Here is a 26,967-nt window from a genome sequence, read left to right on the forward strand (position 1 = left end):
TTCTGTAATCTGTTCTTGGAGTGTCTCATCCAAGTTCTCTGCCGGGCTTGGTAGTCTATAGCAGACCCCCACCATAATATCACTACTATTTCTTACTCCTTTTATTTTTACCCAGAGACTCTCAACTGGACTTCCATGCTCAGATTCATATATTTCCTAACAAGTATATACCTCCTTTATGTATAATGTGACTCCTCCGCCCTTCCTTATTTGTCTGTTCCTTCTAAATAAGCTGTACCCCTCAATCCTAATGTTCTAGCTGTGAGAGTCATCCCACCAATTTTCAGTAATGCCTATTGGGTCATAGTCCCCTTTTTGAATTAGGACTTCAAGTTCTTCCTGCTTGTTTCCCATATTCTGCGGATTAGTGTAGAGACATCGGAACCCATGTTTTATGTAACCTGAGGCTTTCGTGTGTGTACTTACCTGTGAGTTAATGTTACCTAGCATATGTGCCACTCCCTCCAAAATGTTAGAGTTCTTATCTCCAGTTATTGGCATCATACTAGGCTTTACATTTTTGTCTCACTCCCCCATAGCATTTAGTTTAAAGCTCTCCTTATTAGGTTTGCAAGACTGTTTCCAAACACATATTTTCCTACCATCTCCCAATAGAAGAGCTTAATCTCAAAAGTATAAACTGTGGTCCAGAAATCTAAACCTTTCCTGATGACACCATCTACGTAGCCAGTTATTTATTTGTAGTATTCTTCTTTCCCTTCGTAAGCCACAGCCTTCAACAGGAAGAACTGATGAAAACAAAGTCTGCAATCCCAATTGCTTCACCTTTTTACCCAGAGCTACATAGTCTTTTAAAATACATTCTGGGCTGTGCCGGGAGGTATCGCCTATGTGTATGGGCAAGAAGGGATAATAATCCGTGGGCTTGATGAATATTTCTACCCTTTCCATCACATCCTGGATATGTGCACCCAGTATACAGGATATCTCTCGAGACGACGAGTCTGGTTGACACACTTTAGCTTCTACCCCTCTCAATAGGGAATCCCATGGTACCAACATACATATTCTCCTATATTGGGGAGCAGAAGCTTGAGTCCTCTCATCCACAAGGGTCTGAGAAATTTCCTTCAAGCTTCGTGGAAGGTGGGGAAGAGCCCTTGTTCCAGTGGCTCAGAATCAATATCTGTGGGGAGATCCAGGAATCGATTGCTTCGTAACAGAGGCTCAGAATGTCTCTTGATTTTCCTGCTCCAGTGGGTTACATTCTTCCATGTGCCTTCCTCCTGTGTTGGGTGCTCCTCCATTTGCTAAGATATCTTTCCTTCCTCCTCCTGTTGCCCTCTCAGGAGTGTTTCATGTGTTCTGTCCATGAAATCTTTACCTTCCCTAATAAACTGGAGTGTGGACAAACATGCCTCAGGCCCCTGTATCTTCTCCTCCAGTAGGGCTACCAACTTACATTTGCTGCAAGTGTAATGGCTGTTACCCTCAGGTAAGAATACGAACATGCCACAGACTTTGCACATTACTGCCTCAGCTCCCTCACCAGCCATGCTGCTGCAATCCATTTCAAAATTAGTTCCGTTTCACTTGCACTTCCTTGATCACTTTCCTGCCAAACTGCCTCTTGACTATTTATGAAAGGTTTGCAGAAGCAAAAACTAACTTAACAAATATAGAATGTAAGAGCTACTCAGCTTCCTACAGGCCCCCAGGCTAAGAGCCACAGGGCAAGAGTCCTTGAGCTCTCACCCTTCGGCTCACGCCTTTGGCAAGAAGGAGCCTTAATACAATTAAAGGCTCACCCAGCAAAGGACGGGGCCAGCAGTCAGCCCCAGGCAAAACTTTTAAAAGCCACAATCAGTTACACTCAGGGAAAAGTGACAAACAGAAACCAAACTTTCTCAAACAAGCACCACTCTCCTACAGGCTATTCACACCTACACAACCTCAAACACTATCCTCCCACACAGTAAACTCAGCTACTTCTCCTCAGCAGTTAAGGAAAAGCAAATAATAAAACACTCACCACTCCAGCAGCAGCTCCCTCACCTGCCCCTTCTCAGAGCCAGCTGGCTTTGGTCTGACTCTGGACAGGAGAAGTCTTAATATAATTACAGGCTCACCCAGCAGGGGGCGGGGCCAGCAGTCATCCCCAGACAAAACTGCTAAAAGCCACAGTCAGTTGATATTTGAGGGGTGGAGCTTAGAGATGGTGCGGATTAAGATGGGGAGGCCCTTCAGACAGATATAATGCCACGGACTTCACTCTCAAAAGCAGTCATTTCCTCCAGGGGAACTAATGTTGCCAACCTCCAGGTGAGGGCTGGAGATCTGGAATTGCAATTGACAGAGATCAGTTCCCCCAGAGAAAATGGCTGCCTTGAAGGGTGGAGTTTATGGTATTATACCCTGCTGAGGTCACTTCAAAGCTCAAACCTCATCCTCCCAAGGCTCCATCCCCAAATCTCCAGGAATTTCCCAACATGGAGCTGGCTGCCCTCAGAGGAACTGATCTCTGTATTTGGGCAATCCGTTGTGATTCCTGGATAGCAGCTGCTGCCAGTGCTGCTGTGGGGGGAAGGAAGTAGGTGGGAGGCTGGGAGAGTGATGGGCAGAAAGAGTGATGGGGAGGGGGCAGAAAGGAAGTGACGGGCATGGAGGGAGAGAGAGAGAGGGAGAAAGGGGTGGCAGGAAGGAGAAAGAGTGTGAGAGAAGTAGGGGGAGAGGGAAGAAGCAGAGGTGGGGGATTGGGATGTCTACTCCTGCAAGGTTCTTGCAGGTCCCACATTGTTATGGTTTATTTTGTAAGCCACCTCAGGCTGGTTATGTGAAGAGATGCCATAAAATAATTCTAAATGAATAAACTTGGAAATGTGTGACCAAACCTCAGACATGAGAGAGCTTCAGCTGTGAAATTAGCCAATAACTAGACTCTGGCAAGCCCACAAAGGCAAATTGAATCTTGAATCTGTGTTCATACCTGCATTCATACCTTGTTTTGTTGGAGAGAAGGAATGTAAAATTTTAAGTTGATTCATCTAGAGCAATTCTGTATTCATTTCACATTACAAACAAACCATGCATTTATCACCATTATAAGGATAAAAGTGGCATGTATCCAGCCACACAGTTTTGGAAACTTAATTAAGTCTTCAGAAGAAGGAGCGGCAGTTTCCTGCAATATCCCCCTTCCACTGCAGACCCCCAACTTTACCCTCATGCTTTTATTATTTATTTATTTATTTATTAGATTTATGCCCCACCCTCCTTGCCAAGGCAAGCTCAGGGCAGCTTACATTAAAATATAAAAACAAAACTATAAAACAATTCTAAGGTGCTATAAATATTACATATATTGCAACAAAACATAGTTCTTAAGTATAATCCATTCTTAAGTATAGTCCATAATGGTGTCCAGTCAGCAGTAGTTTATTGTCAAACCTTGCTAAGCTGTGCTCGCTTGGGTTATTCTTCGGGGGTGGGCATTCCTGAGGGTGGGGTGAGTGTGTGCGGGAGTGAATGAGACTTTTGCTTTTATAAGATGTAACTTTTCCACAAGTCAACCCCCTTCCCCTCCTCTTTCACTTTTCCAGGGGAAGGTGGCCTTGAACACATTCTTGTGTCATCTTGGACTCTAGATTACCAGAACATATATCTCTCCTGGCTGGCATGGCAATTAGGCAGAGTATGGCTGTGATGTATGCTTGGGGGATGGATGGGACCTGCTTGAATTTCCTATAATAAGATTGTACCCACCAAAATCTTTAGTTCTAACACAAGTGACTTTCTGGATCTTGCATATAACTCAATAAACTTTCACTGCCTAAAGAGAGTTGTTGAGTGTAACTTGACTGGGGGTCTGAAATTTATAGAACTTGTACCCCTCTCTCAGCCTAAACTACCTGATAAAATGGAAGAGAGTATAAGCCTCTTTAGGTCCCCACTGAGCCTCTTTGTAAGCCTCTTTGGCTCTCCACTGAGGAGAAAAGTAGGGAATTAATGTAGAAATAAATAATAAAGTTAAAAGCAAAGTTACCATCAAAATGTCAACGTTATAACATCATACAGAGCATCTTCTGACTACCAAGAACAAAACTTTGCATGTGGTTCAATGGACTGCAGTAGAAGGGGGAAAGTTCATTGACTTTTAGCTACATGTACTCACTGATGTAGTTTGGTGTAGTGGTTAAGTGCGCAGACTGCGCGGACTCTAATTTGGGAGAACCGGGTTTGATTCCCCACTTCTCCACTTGCACCTGCTGGATGACCTTGGGCAAGCCATAGTTCTGGCACAGCTGTTCCTGAAAAAGAGCAGTTTCTGTCAGAGCTCTCTCAGCTCCGCCTACCTCACAGGGTGTCTGTTGTGGGGAGGGAAGGGAAAGGAGATTGTAAGCCGCTCTGAGACTCCTCTGGGTAGTGAAGGGCGGGGTATAAATCCAATCTCCTCCTCCTCCTGATGAGCAAAATTCTAGCACTGTCCATGAAAAATAGTTCAGATGTAGTTCCCTAGTACTAATATTCTACATTTTTATTCACAGTGTTGTAGCTTTTAAAAAGAAAGATAAATGCTTTCATATGTTCAGGCTTGCAAAGATTCCTGAGAAGGGTATATGACTTTCCCCCAAGGGTGTGTAAACAAAAAGTAGCTGTCTTTCTTCACTTTGAACTTAGACATGTCTTTCAGTGTTCATGGTGGGTACTTTTTAACTGATTTCATACTGTGAAAATTATGGAAACATCACCTTTGCTAGGAGAAAACAATTGTCCTTCATCTACAGGTAAAGTGCAAAGAGAAGTTGTTGCTTTTGGCTTCAATTTTTTGTACAGGTTACAGTATTGCTAGCAAAAGCATTAACACTTGTTCAAAATCACGATGATAGTTTTTCACTCACTTAATTGATGATTCTCCATTTTTAGACTATTACAGAGAGAAAGTGGGTGAAACTTGATCAAACAACATATGTAGATCCCACAGGTAAAACAAGGTAAGACTTTCTTCTTTGTCACTCCATACCCTTGTATCTCTTTTCTAAGGCACTGGTATTTATACTGTGCTCTGGGAAACTCTGCTGTGTATGAACATAAGAAGAGCCCTGTTGGATCAGACCAGTGGTCCATCTAGTCTAGCATCCTGTCTCACACAGTGGTCAACCAGTTCCTCTGGAGAGCCAACAACAGATAATAGTCTGAGATAAGGGTGTGCAAAAAAACAAAAATTGGTATTTTTTGGGTTCGGGTGTATTGAATCCAAAAAATATTGGTATTTTCCAATACTGTTAGTCCCCATAGGGTATAATGGAGAATTGATCTGGGGGTATCTGGATCTCTGGGGGGGGGGGTTGAGGTAGAGGCACCGAATTTACAGCATAGCTGCTGGTGTCTCTAATCACGCCCCCCAAGTTTGAAAAAGATTGTTCCGTAGAATTGGACCCCCAAACAAGGTGTCCCCATCCTCCATTGCTTTCAATGGAAGGGGGGAAAGGCATTTAAAGAGATTGTGATCTTTAAATGCCTTCTTCAAGCCATGCCACCACGTCATGCTTGGAGGAGTAGGCATTTTAAAAGACCACAGTCTCTTTAAATGCTTATTGCCTCTCCAAGTGTGGTGGAGTTCACTTCTGAGTTCACTGCCAAGTTGCGCTGCCACCATGGGGCTTGGGGGAAGAAGGCGTTTAAAGAGGCCGTGTTCAGTATTTAATGGAAAACAACACCTTGCAAAAAAAATCCACACTATCATCATTTTATCTACTTTTAATGTAACTTGAGGGTAGTATAAATTAATAATGGAAACTCTTACTATTTTGAGCCATAGCCTTTGATTTTACTTAAATGGAGTTTGATTTATAAGAGATTAATTTTATTAAATAAATAAATAAGTACTTGGTATAGCTGAATGCACCTGAATAAAAGTTTTTAAAAATCAGCTTTTTTGTAACATTTAGATTTTAAAGTCTTTGGAGAAGGGATGTACATTTATATTTATTACACTCTAAATTTCTTCATGCTTTTTATTCATATCCTCACTCAGCCACAAAACTAGCTAGGTGACTTTAGGCTACTCTGTCTTGTTCTACTCAGTTGCTTTGAGGATAAAATACGTTAACTGTTGGGGGCTGGGGGAAAGCACCCACTGTACTGAGCGAGCTTCTAGGAGGAAGGCTGAGATAAACATGAAGTGTAATAAATATCTTTAACAGTGTAAGCAAAGTTCTGAATTGCTTTTGGCTGTTATTCCTATATTTACAGTGCAGCTTCCTACAGCTGCCTGTTTGCTTTAAGTTGTATAGGAAGATGACACGTAACAGCACAATAAATTATGCACAGTAAAACACACTATTCAAATGTGTTTAATTTGCATAATTCATGCAAGTTGCAGAATCCAGTTTTTTGTTCTTGCAGTATTTGAATTGAATTGGTGCAAAATTTTGGTGATTTATTATTTCTTAGCATGTTGACCTCCTGATGACACCTGGTATTTTTGGCCACTGTGTGACAGAGTGTAGGACTAGATGGGCCATTGGCCTGATCCAACATTGGCTTCTCTTATGTTTTTATGACCTCTGCTTTTTGTCTTGAAATCTGCATTGTGAAGTACAAAATTCTCCAGAAAACCACAAGTTCTGCAGTTTAAGAATGACCTTAGCATATGGTAGTGAAAGTTCCCTTGATACTAAAGGACTTTAATAAATATCTCATTTTTGGAATAAACATTTCCTTTGTCTTCTGCCCCCAATTTGAACAGAGTATGGGAATCTGTAAAGCGCACAACCAGAAGAGAAGGAGTTTCAGCTGATGGTAAGCAAGTCCCTACATCAATACAAGTTTGATACACATACACAAAAATAATAATAATCGAAATATACATAATGTCTGTGTGAACTTTTCCCAAAAATTCACTGAACCCCAGATATTTACTGTAACATACACACACACACACATCACACATATATATACTAGGAATAAGGCCTGCTGTGGAAATAAATAGAATGAGCTCTAGAGAGAGGCTCTGGGAGAGTGCCAGGGCCTTGGGCACTCAGCATCAATGTGCTGTGGCGACCTCAGCAGGGTATAATGACACAGAGTCCACGATTTTCTCCAGAGGAACTGATCTCTGCTATCTGAAGAGCAGTTGTAATTTTCAGTGATCTCCAGCCCTCACTCGGAGATTGGCAACAATTGTTACCCAGGAAGAAATGGCTGGTTTGGAGGGTGGAGTCTATGGCATTGCACCTGTCTGAGGTCCCACCCCTTCTCAAACCTCACCCTCTCCAGGCTCCACCCCTGAAATCTCCATGAATTTCCCAACCTGGAGTTGGCAACCCTATCTTCTTCCCAGCCAGCCATCAACCTGCCATTATCTGCCCCTCTGATTTCAGCTTTGCATCTCCTTCCCCCTCCCTCCTGGAGATCAGTTGTAATTCTGAATGATTTCCACCCCTCTCCTGAGATTGGCAACAGCAGTTCCCCAGAAGGGAATGGCTGGTTGGAAGGGTGGAGTCTATGGCATTGTACCTGTCTGAGGTCCCACCCTCCTCAAACCTCACCCTCTCCAGGTTCCATCTCTCAAATCTCCAGCAATTTCCCACCTGGAGTTGGCAACCCTATCTCCTTCCCAGCCAATCATCAACCTACCTTTATTTCCCCCCCCTGTCTTCAGCTTTCCATTTTCCCACACACAGGGCATAAATCAAGAGGGGTTAAACACAATCCTCTTTTCCTACAATACTCTCTACCTCTGGAGGTTGTGGGCTTACCTGTACTTCAGCCTCTCTCTCTTGCGCCCAAGAGAGCAGGGAAACTTCCATTCATTCCCCAGTCCAGCCGACTGTGGAGTGGCTGGCTTTCTGCTGCTCCCAGGGACAAAGACTGCCTTCGGACAGTCCATGTTTTCCCGCACTTTTTGGCCTTGGGGCAGCTGGGAACTGTAGGCCAGCAGATGAGGAAGCCCCATTCAACCCAGTGAGTGATACCCCTGCAGGCCCCTCTCTAGAACTACAGCTCAATTAAACCTGATGGGGGAACATTTTAAACAAATAACCACAGCCATTTTACAAACACAGGTAACTGCCATTTCGTGACACCTACCAACAGCCACTGAGAAGAAAGTTAGTCCCAAACAGGAAAATTATCTTCGTCAAGAGAGAAAGCCGTTTCCCAGTAATTCTGACAGGGCACAGCGGCTGAAGGGGGAGTGGGTGGGGAAGAGGAGCAGACCCAGCACCCGGCCAGTGGCACACAAGTACTCTTGAGTGGTGGCTGACGGGCTAATAGCTGAGGGAGTGCATGGAATGTGGCCACCCCAAAACAGGATCATAATCTAGGAGATATATATATTTCTAATTTTTGAAATTGGTCCCTAACTGTGATAATTTTTGCTTGCTATTCTACTCCTAACAGCAGAAGTCAGTGTCACCAGACCCCAAAACCTTCTCCTGGAATAAAAGGAACACACCTGCTCCTTTATTGAAGAGGGCATGGATAGGGAGGTACAGTGCAAGCAAGCATGGCTTAGCACACTTGGATGCTTGTGGCCACAGCACCAGACTCAAAAAAAAAAGACCCCACCCCCAACTCTTCAAGCCAGGGTTTTTTAAATAGTGTTTGGGGAGCAGTTTTTCAAGGGCTCTGCAAGGAGAAGCACAGTCATTGGCAGACAAGTTTCCTGGACAGGGACCTAGCTTGCAATGGCTGATCTTTACCAGCGAGGAGTAGCTACAGGGGTGGGTTTGGGGGTTCACATTCTCAAATCCATGCAGAACAACAGTGAGGCCAAACATGACAAGCTGGGCCCCTGTGTAAAATGAGCATGTATTCAACAAAATATTGCAGAATCCTCTGTGGCAGTCTGGTTCCAGAAGTTCCAAAACAGTGTCCTCAACTGATAGTGTGAACAGACTTGTCGAATGCATAACCACAGGCATTTCCAATCTCCTTTAGTGCATTTTGTGAATGTTTTTGTGACTCTCTTCTCTATGTTGGCAGGGGTCGCTGTTATTCCTGTGTTGCAAAGAACTCTCCACTATGACTGTGTGGTTCTAGTGAAACAATTTAGACCCCCCATGGGTGTGTACTGCTTGGAATTCCCAGCAGGTGAGTGGCTGCTCTGCCTTCTTTTCTGTATCCTAATCTTAATGTGATATCATGCCCGTTTCCCATAGCAGAACTTAGAAACAGGCCCATAGTCTTTGAATTCAGTTCCTCTGCAGAACCTGAGGGCATCTGCAAGTTATTTTTTGACAGAAATAGAACCTGAGAGCGTATGAATGGCAGTAGGTGTCCTGGTCTGGCCAGGACTAGCCCTGCTGAGGCCCCCTCCCAGCAGGAGCCTTGCTCAGCCGTGGAGACACTCACCGCACTCCCTCACTCTCTGGGGCAGCAGGCGCTGAGGCACGACCACCCCTTTGGATTACCAGGACGGGGGGAGGAGGGAACCGGCATCGGAAGCATCCAGCCCACATCGGGGCCCAGTGAAGAGAGGAGTGGAGGTCCTGGCATCGGGCCTGAAAGTAGGCCCGAAGTGGTAGTGGAGGCCAGCCATGGACACCGCAGCCCCATGGGAGGGCCCGAGCAGGCAGTGGGTGAAGGAGGCAGTGGGCGCCAACCTGCAACAGAGCTAAGGGAGGCCTCCCAGACCCCAGGAGCAGGGGGAGGGAGGTGCCAGAAGCAGGGTCAGGCCCCACTGCAGCGGTGACAGAACTGGTGGCCAAGTGAAAGAGCGGTGGAGGTTCCTGCTGACAGGCCCGGATTTCTGTCTCCCACAGGCCCACACTCACTGGCCTGGGGCTCGGTGGGGAGGCCTCCAGAAGGGCGGGGCTGGCTAGGAGATGCCAGCCTGGCATCCTGGCTGTTATACTGGGGGCGGGGCCAAGGCAGAGTGGGATTGGAGTTGCAGGGAAGGGAAGAGAAGGGTATAAAAAGGGGCTCCAGAAGTCAGCCGAGGAGGACTGTCTGGAGCTCTAGCCAGTAAGCCCAGAGAGAGTGTGCATTTGGCTGAGTCCAGGGAGCTGGCAGGCGATGACATAACCCCCCCACACACTCGAGACTGAGGCAACTCCTGTCCTCTTCCCCGCTCCCTTTTGTTGTGTAGCAAGCTGCAATCCCAAGGGAAGGGTAGTACCAATGTGTGGCCAAGCGAGGGCGTGGTGGCTTCCAGAGCCCACGGTGGGGTCCAGCAGAAATAGGAGTGGAGGTCCCGGTGGTGGGACTGAAGTGGCAGTGGAGGCCAGCTGCGGCCACCACAGGCCCGTGGGAGGGTCCGAGCAAATGTCGGATGAAGAAAGAAATAGCAACACCGCCCGCAACAGTGCCAAGAGAGGCCTCCCAGACCCCAGGAGCAGGGGGAGGGAGGCACCAGGAGAAGCAGGGCCAGGCCCGACTGCAGCAGTGACAGGACTGGCAGCCAAGCAAAGGAGTGGTGGAGGCACCTGCCAACAGGCCCAGGCTTCAGTCTCCCACAGCCCACGGTCACTGGACTGGGGCTCGACAGGGAAGCCTCCAGAAAGGCGGGGCTGGCGTCCTGGCTGTTATACTGGGGGCAGGGCCAAGGCAGAGTGGGATTGGAGTTGCAGGGAAGGGAAGAGAAGGGTATAAAAAGGGGCTCCAGGAGACAGCTGAGGAGGACGGCCTGGAGCTCTAGCCTGTAAGCCCAGAGAGAGTGTGCATTTGGCTGAGTCCAGGGAGCTGGCAGCTGAGGGGGCAGTGACATAACCCCCCCTCCCCACTTGAGACTGTGGCGACTCCTGTCCTCTTCCTCACTCCCTTTTGTTGTGTGGCAAGCTGCAACGCCAAGGGAAGAGTAGTACCCACATGTGGCCAAGCGAGGGCGCAGTGGCATCTGGAGAAAAGTTGGCGGGTGCCAAGGGGACACACAACAGTAGGACAGTTTTGTGCGTTCTCTCTCTCTCTCTCTTGGCAAGGAATATGTATGATGTTTCAAGGGTTGCCAGGTCCATCTTCGTCCCCAGCGGGGGACTTTGGGGGGCCTTCCCGGAGGGGGCAGGGCATCCCCAACGTGATGATGGCATGTTGGGGACATCCTGGCTCCAAGCCTAGTCCCACTGATGTCACCACAACCCTACTTCCTTTCAAAACAGCTGATTGTAGTTCTAATTTGCATTGCAGGTCTCATCGATGAAAACGAAAGTCCGGAGAGTGCTGCTTTGCGTGAACTGGAGGAAGAAACGGGATATAAAGGGGACATCCTCGAATGCTCTCCAGGTGCTATAGCTGGCAAGAGCCACTGTGGTGTAGTGGTTAGAGTGTCAAACTAGGATCTGGGAGACCATAGTTGGAATTCACATTCTGCCATGGAAACATACAATCATAGAGTTGGAAGGGACCCCCGGCGTCATCTAGTCCAACCCCCTGCACAATGTAGGAAATTCACAAATACCTCCCCCCACACCCCCAGTGACTGCTGTTCCATGCCCAGAAGATGACAAAAAACCTCCAGGATCTCCAGCCAAACAGCCAGGAGAAAAATTGCTTCCTCACCCTAAAGTGGCTGTCAGGATTTCCCTGGGTGTGTAAGAATGGGCTGCAAGCACTAATATGCAACCCTTCCTACCCTCACTCACATGATCTGCCTAAATTCACAGAATCCGCATTGCTGTCAGATGGCCATCTAGCCTCTGTTCGAAAACCTCCAAAGAAGGAGAGCCCACCACCTCCCAAGGAATCCTGTTCCACTGAGGAACTGCTCTGACTGTCATGAAGTTCTTCCTAATGTTTAGCCGAAAACTCTTCTAATTGCAACCCGGTGGTTCTGGTCCAACCTTCTGGGGCAACAGAAAACCATACCATCCTCTATATGACAGCCCTTCAAGTACTTGAAGATGGTTATCATATCACCTCTCCAGGCTAAATATATCCAGCTCCTTCAAACTTTCCTCATGGGACTTGGTCTCCTTCATTGTCCTCCTCTGGATAAATTCCAGCTTCTCTGTATCCTTAAATTGCGGTTCCCAAAACTGAACACAGTACTCTAGGTGAGGTCTAACGAGAGCAGTGTAAAGCAATACCATCACTTCACGTGATCTGGACACTGTACTTCTGTTGATACAGCTCAAAATTGCATTTGCCTTTTTAGCTACTGCATCGCACTGCTGACTCATGTTCAATGTATCTACTAAAACCCCTAGATCCTTTTCACACATACTACCGCCAAGACAAGTCTCCCTCATCCTATAATTATGCATATGATTTTTTTTTCTTCCTAATGCAGAACTTTACATTTATCCCCATTGAAATTCATTTTTAGCCCAGTTTTCCAGCCTGTCAAGATCATCCTGTATCCTGACTCTTGTCTTTTACCGTATTTGCTACCCCTCCTAATTTAGTATAATCTGTAAATTTAATGAGCATTGCTGGGAAACCTTGGGCCAGTCATACAGTCTTCGCCTAACCTACCTTATGGGGTTGTTGTGAGGATATAATGAAGGAGAAGAAGAAGAGATTGGATTTATACCCCGCCCTTCACTTGGAGTCTCTGAGCGGCTTACAAACTCCTTCCCCTCCCCGCTCTTTCAAGAACTGCTCTTTCAAGGACAGCTCTGACAGAACTGTGGCTCGCCCAAGGTCATCCAGCAGCTGCAAGTGGAGGAGTGAGGAATCAAACCCAGTTCTCCCAGATTAGGGTCCACACACTTAACCATTTTACCAAACGTTCTCTGTTGGAGTGACACTAACATCTCTATACCCCTAGTACAGTGGGGGAAATCCCAGGCATGCCTGCTTGTGGGTGGCCAGACAGCCCTGGCCCCTGCTACAGCTGGTCAGAGTGGTTGCTGCAGCTCCTGCACAGGGAAGGAGGTTCAACAGGGGCTGCTCTCCAGTGGGAGCCTTCAGGATTGTGCCCCAAATCACAGCCACACTGTTAGTTGCAGGCCAGTTCCTTCACCATCCAGTTTTCTGGATTCCAGCTATTTCTGGTGTCTGCTGGATCTCAAGAATCTGGTGACTGGCATCAGCATGATACCCTGTGGCATGCTGTGATACAGCAGAGTTTTGGATCTGGTTCTTCAGAGCAATAGATTCGGACCCAGATTCTGTGCTGTGCTTTGTACATTTTGTTTGTTGGAGTAAAATTTTGTCTGCCTTTGGATGAGGATCATTGGCTCCACAAGTTCTGACCAGGCCTCTGGTTCTTGTTTCCCAAGATGATTTATGCCACAATGCTTTGTTTTAGCCCTGTGTTTGGACCCAGGCTTGACAAACTGCACGTCACACATTGCGACCGTGACCATCAATGGGGACAGTCCTGTCAATCTGAAGCCCAAACAGAAGCCTGGTGAGTCTGTTCTCTTTGATACAGTTTCTTTCTTCCTACTGTCAAAATAATGGTTTCAAGAAGGAAAACTTGTATTTCATTCTCCTTGGGTTAAATGAAATTGTGCTGGGTTTAGCACATGATCCCAGGAACCAAATATAACTCCTAATTATAGGTTTCAGTCAATATAAGAGGAAAATACACTTAACTGCCCTGGTAGACAGAAACCAAGAGCTGTTCTGTCCATCACACAGAATGAGGTAGTGCCATTTTTCCAGATTTGACCATTTCATATTGAAGGTGGCATGTATTAAATAGTTCCATGCATATAGTACATTATTAGAAACAGGCTATGATAAACTTTCCATTCTGGCATGCTGCAGTGTTTCATGCAGGGACACCCATGAAGCTGGTTTTTACTGAGTCAGACCTTTGGTGTCTTGAGGACGTCACTATAGTCTCTTCTGACTGGCTGGCACTGGCTCTCTGGGGTCTCAGGCAGAGGTCTTCCACCTCGCCTGCTACCTGATCCTTTGAACTGGAGATGCTGGGGATTGAACCTAGGAATTTCTGCATGCCAAGCAGATGCTCTACTGCTGAGTGATGGCTCCTCTCTAAGTGTTCTGTGATATAATTATGCCTCCCAAACTGAAGCTGTGTGGTCCAGAATTATGTGACCTCTTGTCACATTACAGACACGACCGGTGCAGGGGTGGGTGGGTTAGTAGTTCTTGAATGGCTTGTGAGCTGCGTGCAAGCCAAAATGCAAGACAAAATTATCCAGAACTCACCTCCCCCTTGTGGGGCAAATGAACTCTACCCTCTCTTCTCCTTACACGCAGGAGGCTGCTGCACAGTGTGCGCCCCCTCCCCAGTAGGGAGTCTCTTGGGACTGGGGTCAAAGTGAAGCAGCTGCTGTGTGTTGTGGAGGGTGTCAGTTGAGGAGGCCAAAGAGAGGGACTTTAGGGCACAAGGGAGGGATGCGTGGTGGCAAAGGATAGGGAAATGGGAAGAATTGTTCAGAAGGGATGAGCTGAAGGGCGGGTGTTAACAGGCCCAGATTGTGATTAGGCCTGCTGGGAAAGGTGGAAACTGACAGGCAGAGTTCTTTGGAGGCAGAGGTGGCTTTCTCGATCTTGTGGTCAGTGTTCCCTCTAAGCTGAGTTAGTGTGAGCTAGCTCACAGTTTTTTAGCCTCTGGCTCACACATTTTTGTCTTAGCTCAGGAAGGATGGCTCCAGAGCAAACTGATTCATGCAGTAGCCAAATCATTTGCTCACAACTTTAGTGCCAGTAGTCCTGCAATCTGTGCTTTTCCCCGTCCAAACACCCACATTTGCTCCTCTTTGGAGATCTGGGAAGATATTTCAGATGCCCTCTGGGAAGCAGCCTTAACCGTTGTGACAACAGAACAAAAACAAGCCACTGCTAAGGAACATGAAAAGACAGCCAAAATCTCTTTGGCCCAGTGACATCCCAAAGCAGGATACTGTAAGAGAGCTGCAGTGATTTGATCCAGCCATTGAAGTCTGATACTGTAATGCAAACATTCAGGATTTAATGCTCCAAAACATGCAGTTTCCCATATTTGTGCTTTTTGTTTTTTGTATACAGCTGAAGGAGGTATGTGGTACACTTAAGTTCACTGTAGCTGGAACCGCAGATAAGTATGCTGCTTGATCATCCAATCATTTAGGTGACTGCGTGTATGTTTGCTGTGATACGTGTGGAGGGCTTGATTGTACAGGATTCCTACGACTGAAAACTGGCTGAGAAAGTAATGGAGAGGACTAGTTTCCTCTACCTTATCTCTACTGGACTTCTCTCTTCTCCTTACCTAAAAGGTAAAGGTTTCCCTTGCTCGAAAGCCAGTTGAATCCGACTCTAGTGTTGCGGTGCTCATCTCCGTTTCAAAGCTGTCGGAAGACAGTCATGTGGCCGGCATGACTAAACACTAAGGCGCACGGAATGCTGTTACCTTACCACTGAAGTGGTACCTATTTATCTACTTGCAATTTCTTGCTTTCGAACTGCTAGGTTGGCAAGAGCTGGAACTCGAGATGGGAGCTCACTCCATCATGCGGCACTCTGGTCTCGAACTGCTGGACTACTGACCTTCCACAGCCTGCAGTTCAGTGTCTTAACCACTTGAGCCACTGCAGCTCTGCTAGACACTGACAGGGATTCAAAATCCATTCCCTTAATCCTTCTTTCAATCCCCTCAAAGAAATATATTTTAAATTCACATTGGAATTTTTTTTCCCAAAGGATTTTTGTGATTTCTAGGGTCTCATTCGCCCTGTCTCGGCCCTGTCTCATAAGAACATAAGAACATAAGAGACGCCAATGTTGGATCAGGCCAAAGGCCCATCCACTCCAGCACTCTGTGTCACACAGTGGCCAGAAATACCAGTGCCATCAGGAGGTCCACCAGTGGGGCCAGGACCTTAGAAGCCCTCCCACTCATTCTTGTCAGATCTCAAAAGTTAAGTAGGATTGGCCATGGCTACCATTTGAATGGGAGACCTCTGAATGTCTCTTGCCTTGAAAACCCTACGGGGGGTTGCCATAAGTCAGCTGTGACTTAACAGCACTTTCCACCAGGCCCTTCTTCTTAGTAAGTGAAAATCAGCAGCAGCAGCCAACTGCCATGTTGTGTCCAGCCACAGAGGCACTTGGGCTGAAGTCAGCTCTGGCTAATGGCTCCCTGCAAAGGCCAAAGAACTATGAGGAAACTACACTTCTAAACTACAGGCCCACAAACCAACATCTCTTGGTGATCCCTGGCCCCAGGGACGTCCGACGAGCCTCAACCAGGGCCAGGGCTTCTTCGACCCTGGCCCCCACCTGGTGGAATGAGCTCCCATGAGAGATCAGGGTCCTGCAGGACTGATTGCAGTTCTGCAGGGCCTGCAAGACTGGGCTGTTCCACCGGGCTTTTGGTTGAGGTGGTGGACACTCCCCCCATTCTCCCATCAGTGGCCTGAAACTGAAATAGACATCAGGGCACCTACCACTATATTTTAAACAATCTGAATTGACATCTGATCTATTTGTTTTTACATATTTTATTATTTTATCCAGTTTAAATTGTCATTTTAACATTGCTCTAACTGTACTATTCTAATGGATGTTTTCGGGGAGGGCGGTATATAAATGAATGAATTAAAGAATTATTTCAACTGATTATCATAATATGAAGTGTTATCTTGTCTGCTTCTCCTTGTAGACACTGGGGCTGTTCTTCATCTCCAATAGCTAGGAGGCAGGCGGGCAATTGTGAAGCCCTTAGCCTGGAGGCAGAGTCACACTAGTGCAGGAATGGCCAAAATATGGTTCGGGAGCCTCATGCGCTGCTCTTTCACACATATTGTGCAGCTCCCGGCAGGATGGCTGTGGAAGCAAAGGGGAGGCATGCCTCTCTGATCAGTCTTCCCTTCCTCAGCTAGTGTTCCCCTCCCTGGGTAGGTTTGAGGTGGGGGGAGCAGAGAAAGAAAGCAACTTTAACTTTAAATGCTTTCTCAAAGCCTCCCCCCTGCCGGCTGGCTTGGAGGCGGGAGAGGTTGGAGGACACATTTAAAGTTGCTTTCTTTACACCTATCCCTCCCTCCCCCCATCTATTTGCTTTCTTTCCACTTCCTTTCTTTCCACCTTCCTTTCTCTCTCTCTTTCTTCCCTCCCTCCCCATCTAAAGTTAAATGTGTTCTCCAAGCCCCACCAAACCACCAAACTGATCCGCTGGCTTGGCTCAGAGAGGGCATTTGTCTCTTTAAATCCCTTCTCCAAGTCAAGCTGGTGTGGCAGTAGGGAGCTTGGAGAAGGCATTAGTCTCTTTAAATCCCTTTGCCAAGCCAGCTGGCATGGGGGCATTGGAGAACATATTTAAAGTTGCTTTCTTTTCACTTCTTCCTTCCTTCGTTCCTTCCCTCCCTCCCCAAATCTTTTTGCTTTCTTTCCACCTTTCTGTTTCCCCCTTCCTTTCTCCTTCCCCCTTCCTTTCTCCTTCCCCATCTATTTTCTTTCTTTCTTTCTTTCTTTCTTTCTTTCTTTCTTTCTTTCTTTCTTTCTTTCTCTTCCTCCCTCCCCACCTATTTACTTTGTTTCTTTCTCTCTCTCTCCTTTCCTCCCTCCCCATTTATTTGCTTTCTTTGTCTCTCTCTTTCTCCCTTCCTCCCTCCCCCATCTATTTGCTTTCTTTCAACCTTTCTTTCTCCCATTCGTTCTTCCTTCCTTCCGCCTCCCCCCCCCATCGATTTGCTTTGTCTCTCTCTTTCCACATTTCTCTCTCTCTCTCTCTTAGACAAATATCATTAGCAAACAAATAAATATAATTTGACAAATAAATATCATAATCTATACCTGTTTTGCCCCTTTTGTTATTTTTATTTTTGGCAGTATCATTTAATAAAAAGCACATCTGCATATTTTTCAATTAAAAACTGTGTAATATTTGTTCATGTCTTGTGGCTCTGGCATTAAGCTAATTTGGCCACCCCTGCACTAGTGTGTCATCTTCAATGTGATTTTGAAACTGTCTTGAGGAGCACAGAGGCTAGCCAGGTCTCCATTTTCTCTGGGTCCTAAAATAGTTAATTCTCACATTATTTAAAATCTTTTTTTAGATTAAAAGGAGGTTGCCTTGTAGAATGTAGCAAAACTGAAGTTGTGACTTGGTTTTCTGATTTCCCCCCCTCAGAATTTGTGGAAGTAGTTACGCTACCGAAGAATGATTTATTGCAGAGAATTGAGGGTAAGTGTAGTCAGTGAGGAAAAGCTTCAGACTGTGGCAGGTGCTGCAGATTTGAGTTTTGGCAGGATTTTCTGTGGGAAGCTTGTGTTTTCCATGACAGAGAAGCTCTTCATTGTGAGATTTCTCTTACGTGGCATCAGTCTTCTGAGCAGCAGTGTTTACTCCCTGTTTCTGATACCATCCCAATAAGTCAGCAGTCAGACTGCTTTTCATTCCACACACCCCCCCCCCATGTCTTCAGAAGCTTGGGAAGTGCGTGGTAAGAAGATAGGTCTGAATTCTGTCTCCCCATGAAACCATACAAGTCATTCTAGCTCACCTGAAAACACTCAACACTTCAGTGCTCACAGCGCCCCCCCCCGTTCCTCCACTCAAGTCCCACAACCCCAGGAATGGTCTTCTGGGAGGTTGGAAGGGGCTGCAGGAACAGAGAGAAACACAGGAAAATGCTGTGTTCTGTGCACAGATTGGTAGGAAATAGGTTAATAAATGCTCTTGCAACTTCAGAAGTGAAAAGAGAGGGTCCTATAAGGAATGGCAAGGGAGGAGAAATCCCACTTTCCCATAGGGATGGGCATGAACCAACTGATGAACTAAAGCTCATCATGAATTTTGTCCTGTTCGGGGTTCACGAGCCAAAGTTCATGAACTGAAGAACTACAACAAACTTCCACGAATTTTGGTGCAATGGTTTGTGAAGAGCAGAAAGCAGAGAAACAGCTGAGTGGCTTGGAGCCATTTAAACCACCACTGCTTTCTGTTTCCTGCAGCTTTCTGCAAGGAGCAGAAAAGCAGGATTTGAATGGTCCTGCTGTACTGGCCCAGCCCTCCCAGGGAATAGGTGTCATGCCAAGGATAGCAGAGAGACAGAGAGAGAGTAATCAGAGTACAGTCCAAAATCAGAGGTTCCGGAGAACAGGTTTCACAAAGTCCAATCTAGGGTCATGGAATTCCAGGTAGCAACTCCAAGTCCAGTCCAGTGTTTCCAAAAAAGCCAGTTGTCAGGTCCAGTCCAAGGTTCAAAGTTGCAGAGGTCTGGTAACAGCAAGGTTGGTGGTTCAGTAGCAAAGTGTACTTGTTGCACCCGCAAACTGCTTTCTCCGGACTGACTTTATAGCCAAGTGTTAACAAGCTATACTCCCAGCCAGTTCCTTGGCAGTTACCCTGAAACCACTCATCCATCTCATCAGTTGACAGCTGACGATGGTCCATGAGTCTTGCACTCCTCCTTTCCTGCAACTCAGTTTGCCTGTAACAGGGTTGGCGCTGCAGGGGTGTGAGTGAGCTAGGTGGGCTGGGAGTGGCTTCTGAAGCCTTGTTTACTGCTTCAGAGGTATAAGGCATCCGCTTGGTTTCAGATGTAGGCTCAGCCAGTAACCTGACCTCACGTCTGCTCAGCCAGTAACCTGACCTCATGTTGCTCTTCTCCTGGCTCAGAGCCAGCTGCAGCCAGTTGTTCAGTTACTGGCTGAGGACCAGATGCAGGTAGCTCTTTGTTTCCGGAATCTGTGCTGTCATTGAGCAGATGGACTTACGACACCTGCTTTATGCTCCCCATGAAAAGCCAAGGGGAGCAGAAAGGAGGGTTTAAATGGGTGAGGCACCTTCCCGGGGGCATTTTACCACTACTTTTCTGCTGGGCACAGCCAGCAGACAGGAGGGGTTGAAGTGCCCCCTGGGAGGCACTTCCCCCCCTTCTTTTTTGCTGGCCAGCAGAAAGGAGGGGGTGAAATACCCCCTGGAAACACTTCACTCCCATATTTAACCCTCTGGTTTTGTTTCCCCCTGCTTCAAAGTGGTGGAGAGCAAAAACAGAGTATTAAACCTTCCTGATCTGCTCCTTGCTACTTCGGGGGGGGGGGAGAAGAATTGGAGGGTTTAAATAGCTCAGGGTCATTTAAACCTCTGCTTTCCACTATTTTCATGGAGAGCAGAAAGCAAGGGTTTAAATTGCTCATGAGCCTATACAAACAGGCTTGGTTTGGGAACTGCCATATCCATTCATGTAGGTTCGTGGTTCAGCCATGAGCCATGAACTGAACAGCAAAAATGTGGTTCATGCCCATTCCTGTTTTCCCACTGCCACCTCTCTTTGGCATTGCCCATTGTTATGCACCATTTATCCTAAACAGTGTTTGAACATCAGCAGTTTTGCTCTACAATATCTGCACATATACTGACATCATTATTCACTTTTGTGTTTTGCCTTTAGAGTATATAGTTTCCCCCGAGTTTGCAGAATGCTGGCAAGCCCCATTGTGTGGATCTCATTATCCACACAGGAATCAGTTATTTGTAGTTATCACAACAGGGTCCTAGCTTCTAGGTAATGTTACTCTTTTTGTGGTTGCCCGCCCCCATCTCAGTAGCTCATGTGTTAGGCTTCTGTACAGCTTTGAAAATTGGGGGTGGGGGTGTTCAGATCTACCCAAGCCAAAAATATAATACCTGAAGAATACCAGTAATTTTGGGGTATATTTTGGAATCCCAAAGGTATTCAGGTGTTTTCCAAGGGGGGAGGGGGATTCCTGAAAAAATCCAGATATATTTGGGAATTACCAGGTATATCCGAAAAACAGCAGAGAGACTGGAGCAGATTGCTCCAGCCTCTCAGCTGTTTGTCACGCTTCTACTGCAGTCTCTTTAAAGTTGAAAGAGACTGAAGAAGACAGCCTGGAGATCAGCTGTGCCAGCGGGGAGTGGAGTGCTTCCCACTGGCTCAGCTTCAGGCTGGCTTTTGCTATTTTCTGTCCCCCATCCCCCAGGTCTATTGGAGCCGAAGAAATTCGGGATTTCCCAAAAATCCCAGAGCTGAATTCTGTACCAGTATTGGGATCCAGGATCTTGTGGGAATCCCAAAAAATTTCAAATCCAATAGACCTGAACCAAAAAAATACTGGGGGGGGGGGATTTCACACCCCTAGTGAGAATCCTTAAATGCTCTTAATCACATGGGAAGCAACCACCCAGTTGAACTATGGGGAGGTGCAGCCTTAGCAAGCAAACTTGCCATGCATGCTAACAGAACCATATACAAGAAGAGTACTTATGTTTGCATTGTACAAATGTGCTTTGGGTTGCAACTGTGCCTCAGAAGGAATATTTGCATTAAGCTAAAATGTTGCATTCTGAACAGCAGCCTATAACCCAAGTGTCTAATAGTTGTTTGAACTGTATTCAATGCATATGAGAGAAATCTATGATATACATACCATTAGTGCTCTTTGGAACAGTAGTGAGGCCTGTTCTAAAAACATTTTTTTCTTTCAGAGCTGGTGACAGTAGAGCACCTTATAGTGGATGCCAAAGTTTATGCTTATGCTTTGGCCTTGAAGCATGCCACAGATACACCATTTCAAGTACCATTCATGAAATTCTGAGACTGCACCATATTTAGTCCTTTGGAAGCATTTCCTTTATCATGTCCAACAGCTGTGAAGATCCCACTATGGCAGCTCTTTAATTAAAAGTACTCAGTGTTATATTCAACAGTAATCCTTTTCAAAGACAACCATGGATGGGTAGTCTTACTGTCTGAAAGACTGCATTAATTTTAATTCACTTTCTGTGTCTGATTGACTAATTTCTAAGAAAAATGTCTAAGAAAAATAAATGTCTTTACACACTGTGTATATAGTCATTGCTACAGTTTGTTACTGGAGATTCAAACTTTGAATCTCAACATTGGAGGAAGTGTTAAGTAGAAAGGCCTGTCTTTCACTGGTTTGAGGTCCTGGAGTTTTTTTAAAATGTTTTTTCTTTCTTCTTCCATAATTATCTAAATGCATTTCTGAAGCAGCTGTCCCCATTGTACTATTGGCTTTTACTTGTAGTATAGATTCACCCAAGAACTTGTCATTGGAACTGACATTGTGGCCATGGAATTCACTGCACTTTTGTCAGATTGTCATGACAGTCAGACCTTCCCCTCCAAAATACTAGCCCAAATGTCATGCCTTGTGAATTTGAATTTTGCATTGCTAAAAGGAACACTAACAGCAGTCAGGCTGCACATTCTGCCCTCTCAGGATCATGTCTGAATCTTTGCCTGCTTCATAGTTGATCTTTTTTCTTTCTTAAAAAAGAGGTTTTTGGAATTAGTAAGCTGTACTGAAATGGGAAAGTGCCTGATTCAGATCTCCTTCTAGCAAGAGGTAACCAGATGGTCTTAGACAATTCCATAGGGGTAGCTGTCTTACTCTGTTGTAGCAAAATAAAACAGAACCCTGGTAAATACAATTGTGTGGGGTTTTTTGTGCCCTTTTAATATGAGGCTCTGCCAGTTTTCACCAATTCCACCCCACCCCCACCCCGCCACTGGACTTGGGAAAGCCCTGAAAAAAAGGTGCCAGTTCTCTGTATGAGTATAATCACAAAAAATCCCGAGTAAAGACTAACATTTATTATATAAGTCATGCAGTCATCCCCTCCCTTCCAAATCTGCAATAATATTGCCTTACATTGTTGTAAGAACTACTGATGAGACACACTTTGGAAGGCTCAAAGTGGCATAAACTAGTGGTGTTTTTTTAATATAACAGAATGAATGTTGTACTAGAACAACTCAAGGCTCCCTGGTGCTAGAAGTGGGTGAGCAGTTGGTGGAGTAAGGCAGTAGCCATTCCAAATGCAATTCTGCCTGCTAACAGGAGAAGGACTCATGCCTGGACTAGCACAAAACATGCCACGAGTATATTAATGGAAAAGGAATTGCTCTGAAGCCATTCTGACCTGGGACCCAAGTATCAAACCACATATATTCAACTTCCAGGGAGGATGGGCAAGCAAGTCTGTTAAGCATCAGGGTATTATTCTCAACCATAATATAGAAATGTTTGTCTCACTTGCAAGTTGTTGCAAACGTTACTATGGAATTACCTATCGAGTGCATGAGCCAAATGACACTCAGCACTCCAAAGTCCTCTCTTTTCAATGAGAGCTATTTCCCATCGAGTAGTAATGACCAACTATTTTCCAAAACCAGCAAAGGTGACATTTTAATTAAATAAGTTTATTGTCAAATGCTTACAATAGTTACTTCACCTCTGATCCACTGCCTCGCCAGCATGGGGATTCAGGGGCTTGCCTTGCAATGGCTTGTTTCCTTTCTCCAAGGTCAGGGACAGAGGGTAGCGTTAGGGGAGCAGATGTCCCAGAGGCACCCGCTGATTTGTGGGGTCCCCCAAGGGGCAGTGCTATCCCCAGTGTTATTTAACATCTACATGCGCCCCCTTGCCCAGATTGCCCGGAGGCATAGGCTAGGGTGTCACAAATACGCGGATGACACCCAGCTATATCTGTTGTTGGGCAGTCAGTCCGACTCTACCCCAGAGGACCTGAATCGGGCACTTCAGGACATGGCGGGCTGGCTGAGACTGAACCGATTAAAATTGAATCCGACAAAGACGGAGATCCTGTGCCTAAGTTGGAGCGGGTTGGGGTTAGGGATCCCATTACTGACCTCCGACGGGGTGCCATTGGTGCCAGCACCGAGGGTCAGGAGCTTGGGAGTGCTCCTGGATGCCACCATAACAATGGAGGCCCAGGTAGCAGTCACTGCCAAGGCAACCTTTTACCATCTACAGCTAATAGGCAGCTGGTTCCATTCCTTGAACACAATGACCTGGCAACGGTGATCCACGCAATGGTCACCTCGAGATTGGACTACTGCAACGCTCTCTACATGGGTCTGCCCTTGTCCCGACAGCATCTGGCTGGCCGCTGTTGGAAGAAAGATACACTACTTGGCCCCTGGTTTGATTCAATAGGGATGATGGGGAGAAAAGTATTTAATTCCTGACAACTCACTTTTTATTCCCATCACCACCACCACCACCATTTATGGATGCATCATACTTCTACCCTGATCTTCTTCCAAAGAGCTCAGAGCAACTGACTGGGATGGGGAGGTAGGCAGGAGATTCTCCAGCCGACAGGGCCAGACCTGTTCACCTTCTGCAGTAGAACCAGGTGATGTGGGGAGACGTTGAAGAATCTAATCTACAACCCTGCACTAAATTGCTCACTAGGTTAATAAGCCTGGTGGGACGATTCTACCTTTACGTTTAAAAAGCTACTACAGTTGCTATCCTGTCCACATAAAACACACACACTACTTCTCTACAGATCGACCCCAAGTCTGCAGCTGAAGCTTAGGGGTACTATCCAGAATAGACTTATACTCTCTGTACCCCAGATTTTCAGGCATGCTTGTGACACAGCAAGCAAGATGCCCGATCTATAGGATCCTATGATCATAGCAAAAAGCCACTGTGCCTCACAATTTCCACTTGCAACATGAAAAAAACCATGTAGAGACATTCAGCATGCCATACCCTGCTCCAGGTTGTCCTGCCTGCATTTCACCAGAGTTCCCAAATATGTGCAATATCCTAAAGAGCCCCAGAGGATCTACTGTTGCAGTAGACCTCCTTTGTATGCTTAGAGGCTGTCTCTGTCAGCACAGTGTATGTACTGAGATCACAGAGGTTTTTTTGGATGATACTATCTGCCAGATTCAGCTAAATCATGCCAGTAAATTCCATTGCCTCTGTCACTTTTCTCTGGCAGTGAATATAATAAGCAAAGTTTTCTTGGAATGTTACTGTCAAAGGTTACTAAAGATCTAACTGCTATCACTAGGGATGGGCACGAACCACATTTTTGTGGTTCATTTAGGTTCCTGGCTAAACCATGTACTGAACCACAAACTGATATGAATCAGAAGGTTGGTTCACAGGCACTTTTCACAGGCATCAGAAAGCAGGGGTTCTCCCCACAAAAAGTGGCAGGGAGCAGAAAGCAGGGAGTTAAATGGCTCCGAACCATTTAAACCCCTGCTTTCTGCTCCCTGCTGTTTTTTGCAGGGAGCAGAAAGCGGGGTTTCCCTGTAAAAAGTGGTGGGGAAAAGAAAACAGGAGTTTAAATGGCTTGGATACATTTAAATCCCTGCTTTCTGCTCTTCATGAACTGCCTTAAAATTCATTGAAGTGCATGGTGGATCTTCAGTTTGCAAACATTCGTTCATGAACCGCTAACTGGCCAAAATTCATCGCAAACTTAAATTTGTGAGCCACTTCATGCCCATCCCTAGCTACCGCTACAATTTAGAGAAACAAGAATGAACATTGTGCCTTTTACTTTGAACGTAATGCTGTGCCAAGTCTCCATTTAGGTGCAAATAGCAGGAGACCATTTCTCAGACACCAGCTCCTCAATCGCAAGTCATTTACTATCCTAACTACACATGCATCGGGCCAAAAGATCAGTGGCTAAAATTTACTATACCTCTGCCAGTGTTAATGATAGTGGGGCTAAAGGCCTTCCAGACAATGGTTTCACAGATGTTGGCTATTAGCATAATAGCTCATTAGCATATGCAACGCCCCCTGACATTACCGGAAGTGATGTCAGAAGGGGAAGCAAAGGGGGAGGGGCATCTTCAAAAGCCTCCCGTTCCCCAGCCGGCCTGGGGGGGGGAGCGAAGAGAGAAGGGGTTTAAAGTTTAAACCCCTTCTCACTAGAGTTGGGTTGTAGAAGGAGGAAAGAGGGAAGGAAAGAGAGAGAGAGAGAAGGAATGAAGGAAGGAAAGAGGGAAAGAAAGAATGAAAGAAGGAAGGAAAGAGGGAATAAAAAGAGAAGGAAAGAAGGGAGGAAAGAGGAAAAGAAAGAAGGAAAGATGGATGAAAAGGAGAGAATGAAAGGAGGGAAAGAAAGAAGAGAAGAAGGAGGGAAAGTGGGAAAGAAAGAGTGAAGGAAAGAAGAAGGAAAAGAAGGAAGGAAGGAAGAGTAGGGAAGACAGAAGAAAGAAAGAAAGAAAGAAAGAAAGAAAAGGAGGGAAAGGAAAGGAGGGAAAGAAAGAAGGCAAAGAGATGGGGAGAGGGAGGGAGGCTCTCCCAACCCCCAATCAAGCCCCTGCCACCCCCACGGATCCCTCCCTTACCTGGGAAGGCGATGAGGTGGCTTCTTCAGCGCTCCGGCGTGGGCCGGGAAAGTGGCGGGGGACCTCTTCTGGGCTCCCGCGGTCTGCAGCACTCTGGCGCGGGCCTGGGGAGGCAGTGGGGGGCCTCTTCTGCCGCCGTGCCGCCCCCACGAATTTTACGCCTATGCCTCACTTATGGGTTTCACAGAAGCACCCTGCTTGCCATTTGTGGGAACAGCACGCTGGATCAGATGGGCCTTTTAGCTCTGAGCTTACAAAGTGTTTCTTCTGTAATGCCCAACGTGCACATGCTATTTCTATCATCCACTTTATTCTTTTCTCACCTGCTATCTCCCCTCCTACCCAAAAAACCTTTTTCTAACCTTCCACACCAATGATACTTTATGACACCATCTTGTTCCTTGCATCCAAAGCTTAACCAACTTACACCCTCTCTCATCTGGTGGTGGGGAAAAAGACTAACCGAAAGGACTATTTTGAAGGACAGTTATATTTTACTGTTGCCTTTTCTCTCCAAAATGCAGTAATAATGTTGGGCTACATTGGTAGGTCATAAGTTATGTTCTCAGCCTCATTCGCCCACCAACTGCCATACAGGGAATAATAGCAGACTTCACTGTAAGCCTTCTGTAAATCACTCTTCCTTAGCCTGCAATATTTATTTATTTATTTATTTATTTATTAAACTTATATCCCGCCCTCCCCCGTAGGGCTCAGGGCGGCTAACAGGCAATAAATATTGCAACAATAAAACAAAGTTCTCAGTATTAAAAATAAATATACATTTAAAAACCATTCCAAATACAGAGTTAGATTTAAACTTAAGTTTAAATTTAAAAATGCTCATGAAACTTCACATATAACAACTCCACAAAGATGATGATGGTTCTGTCCGGAGGTTCCCCAAGGTCATTCGATGTTTTCAAGCATTCCTTCAGATGGTTAAGATGTTTAAGGTGTCCAAAAGGATCCAGTGCTTCTGATGTTTCCTTCTATTCCTAGGGCCTCTTCCACCCCCCATGATGGTAATATATGATCCGGG

At 46.0% G+C, this 26,967-nt stretch overlaps 1 protein-coding gene across 2 annotated transcripts in view; it reads left to right on the forward strand.

Annotated features, from left to right (window-relative positions):
* Positions 1-22,217, forward strand: part of NUDT5 (nudix hydrolase 5) — a 41,121-nt gene extending 18,904 nt beyond the window's left edge. For both annotated transcript variants that reach the window (XM_015411991.1, XM_015411984.1), the window contains exons 3-10: positions 4,885-4,952; positions 6,710-6,762; positions 8,950-9,057; positions 11,089-11,184; positions 13,154-13,255; positions 14,848-14,856; positions 17,930-17,983; positions 21,254-22,217. In XM_015411991.1, coding sequence (XP_015267477.1) covers positions 4,885-4,952; positions 6,710-6,762; positions 8,950-9,057; positions 11,089-11,184; positions 13,154-13,255; positions 14,848-14,856; positions 17,930-17,983; positions 21,254-21,363 — 600 coding nt within the window. In that variant the 3' untranslated portion in view covers positions 21,364-22,217. The remainder of the gene's footprint in view (positions 1-4,884; positions 4,953-6,709; positions 6,763-8,949; positions 9,058-11,088; positions 11,185-13,153; positions 13,256-14,847; positions 14,857-17,929; positions 17,984-21,253) is intronic.
* The last annotated feature ends 4,750 nt before the right edge of the window (positions 22,218-26,967 follow it).

The sequence above is a fragment of the Gekko japonicus genome, unplaced genomic scaffold, assembly GCF_001447785.1.
Source record: "Gekko japonicus isolate JY-2015 unplaced genomic scaffold, Gekko_japonicus_V1.1 scaffold679, whole genome shotgun sequence".
Taxonomy (NCBI): Eukaryota; Metazoa; Chordata; class Lepidosauria; order Squamata; family Gekkonidae; genus Gekko; species Gekko japonicus.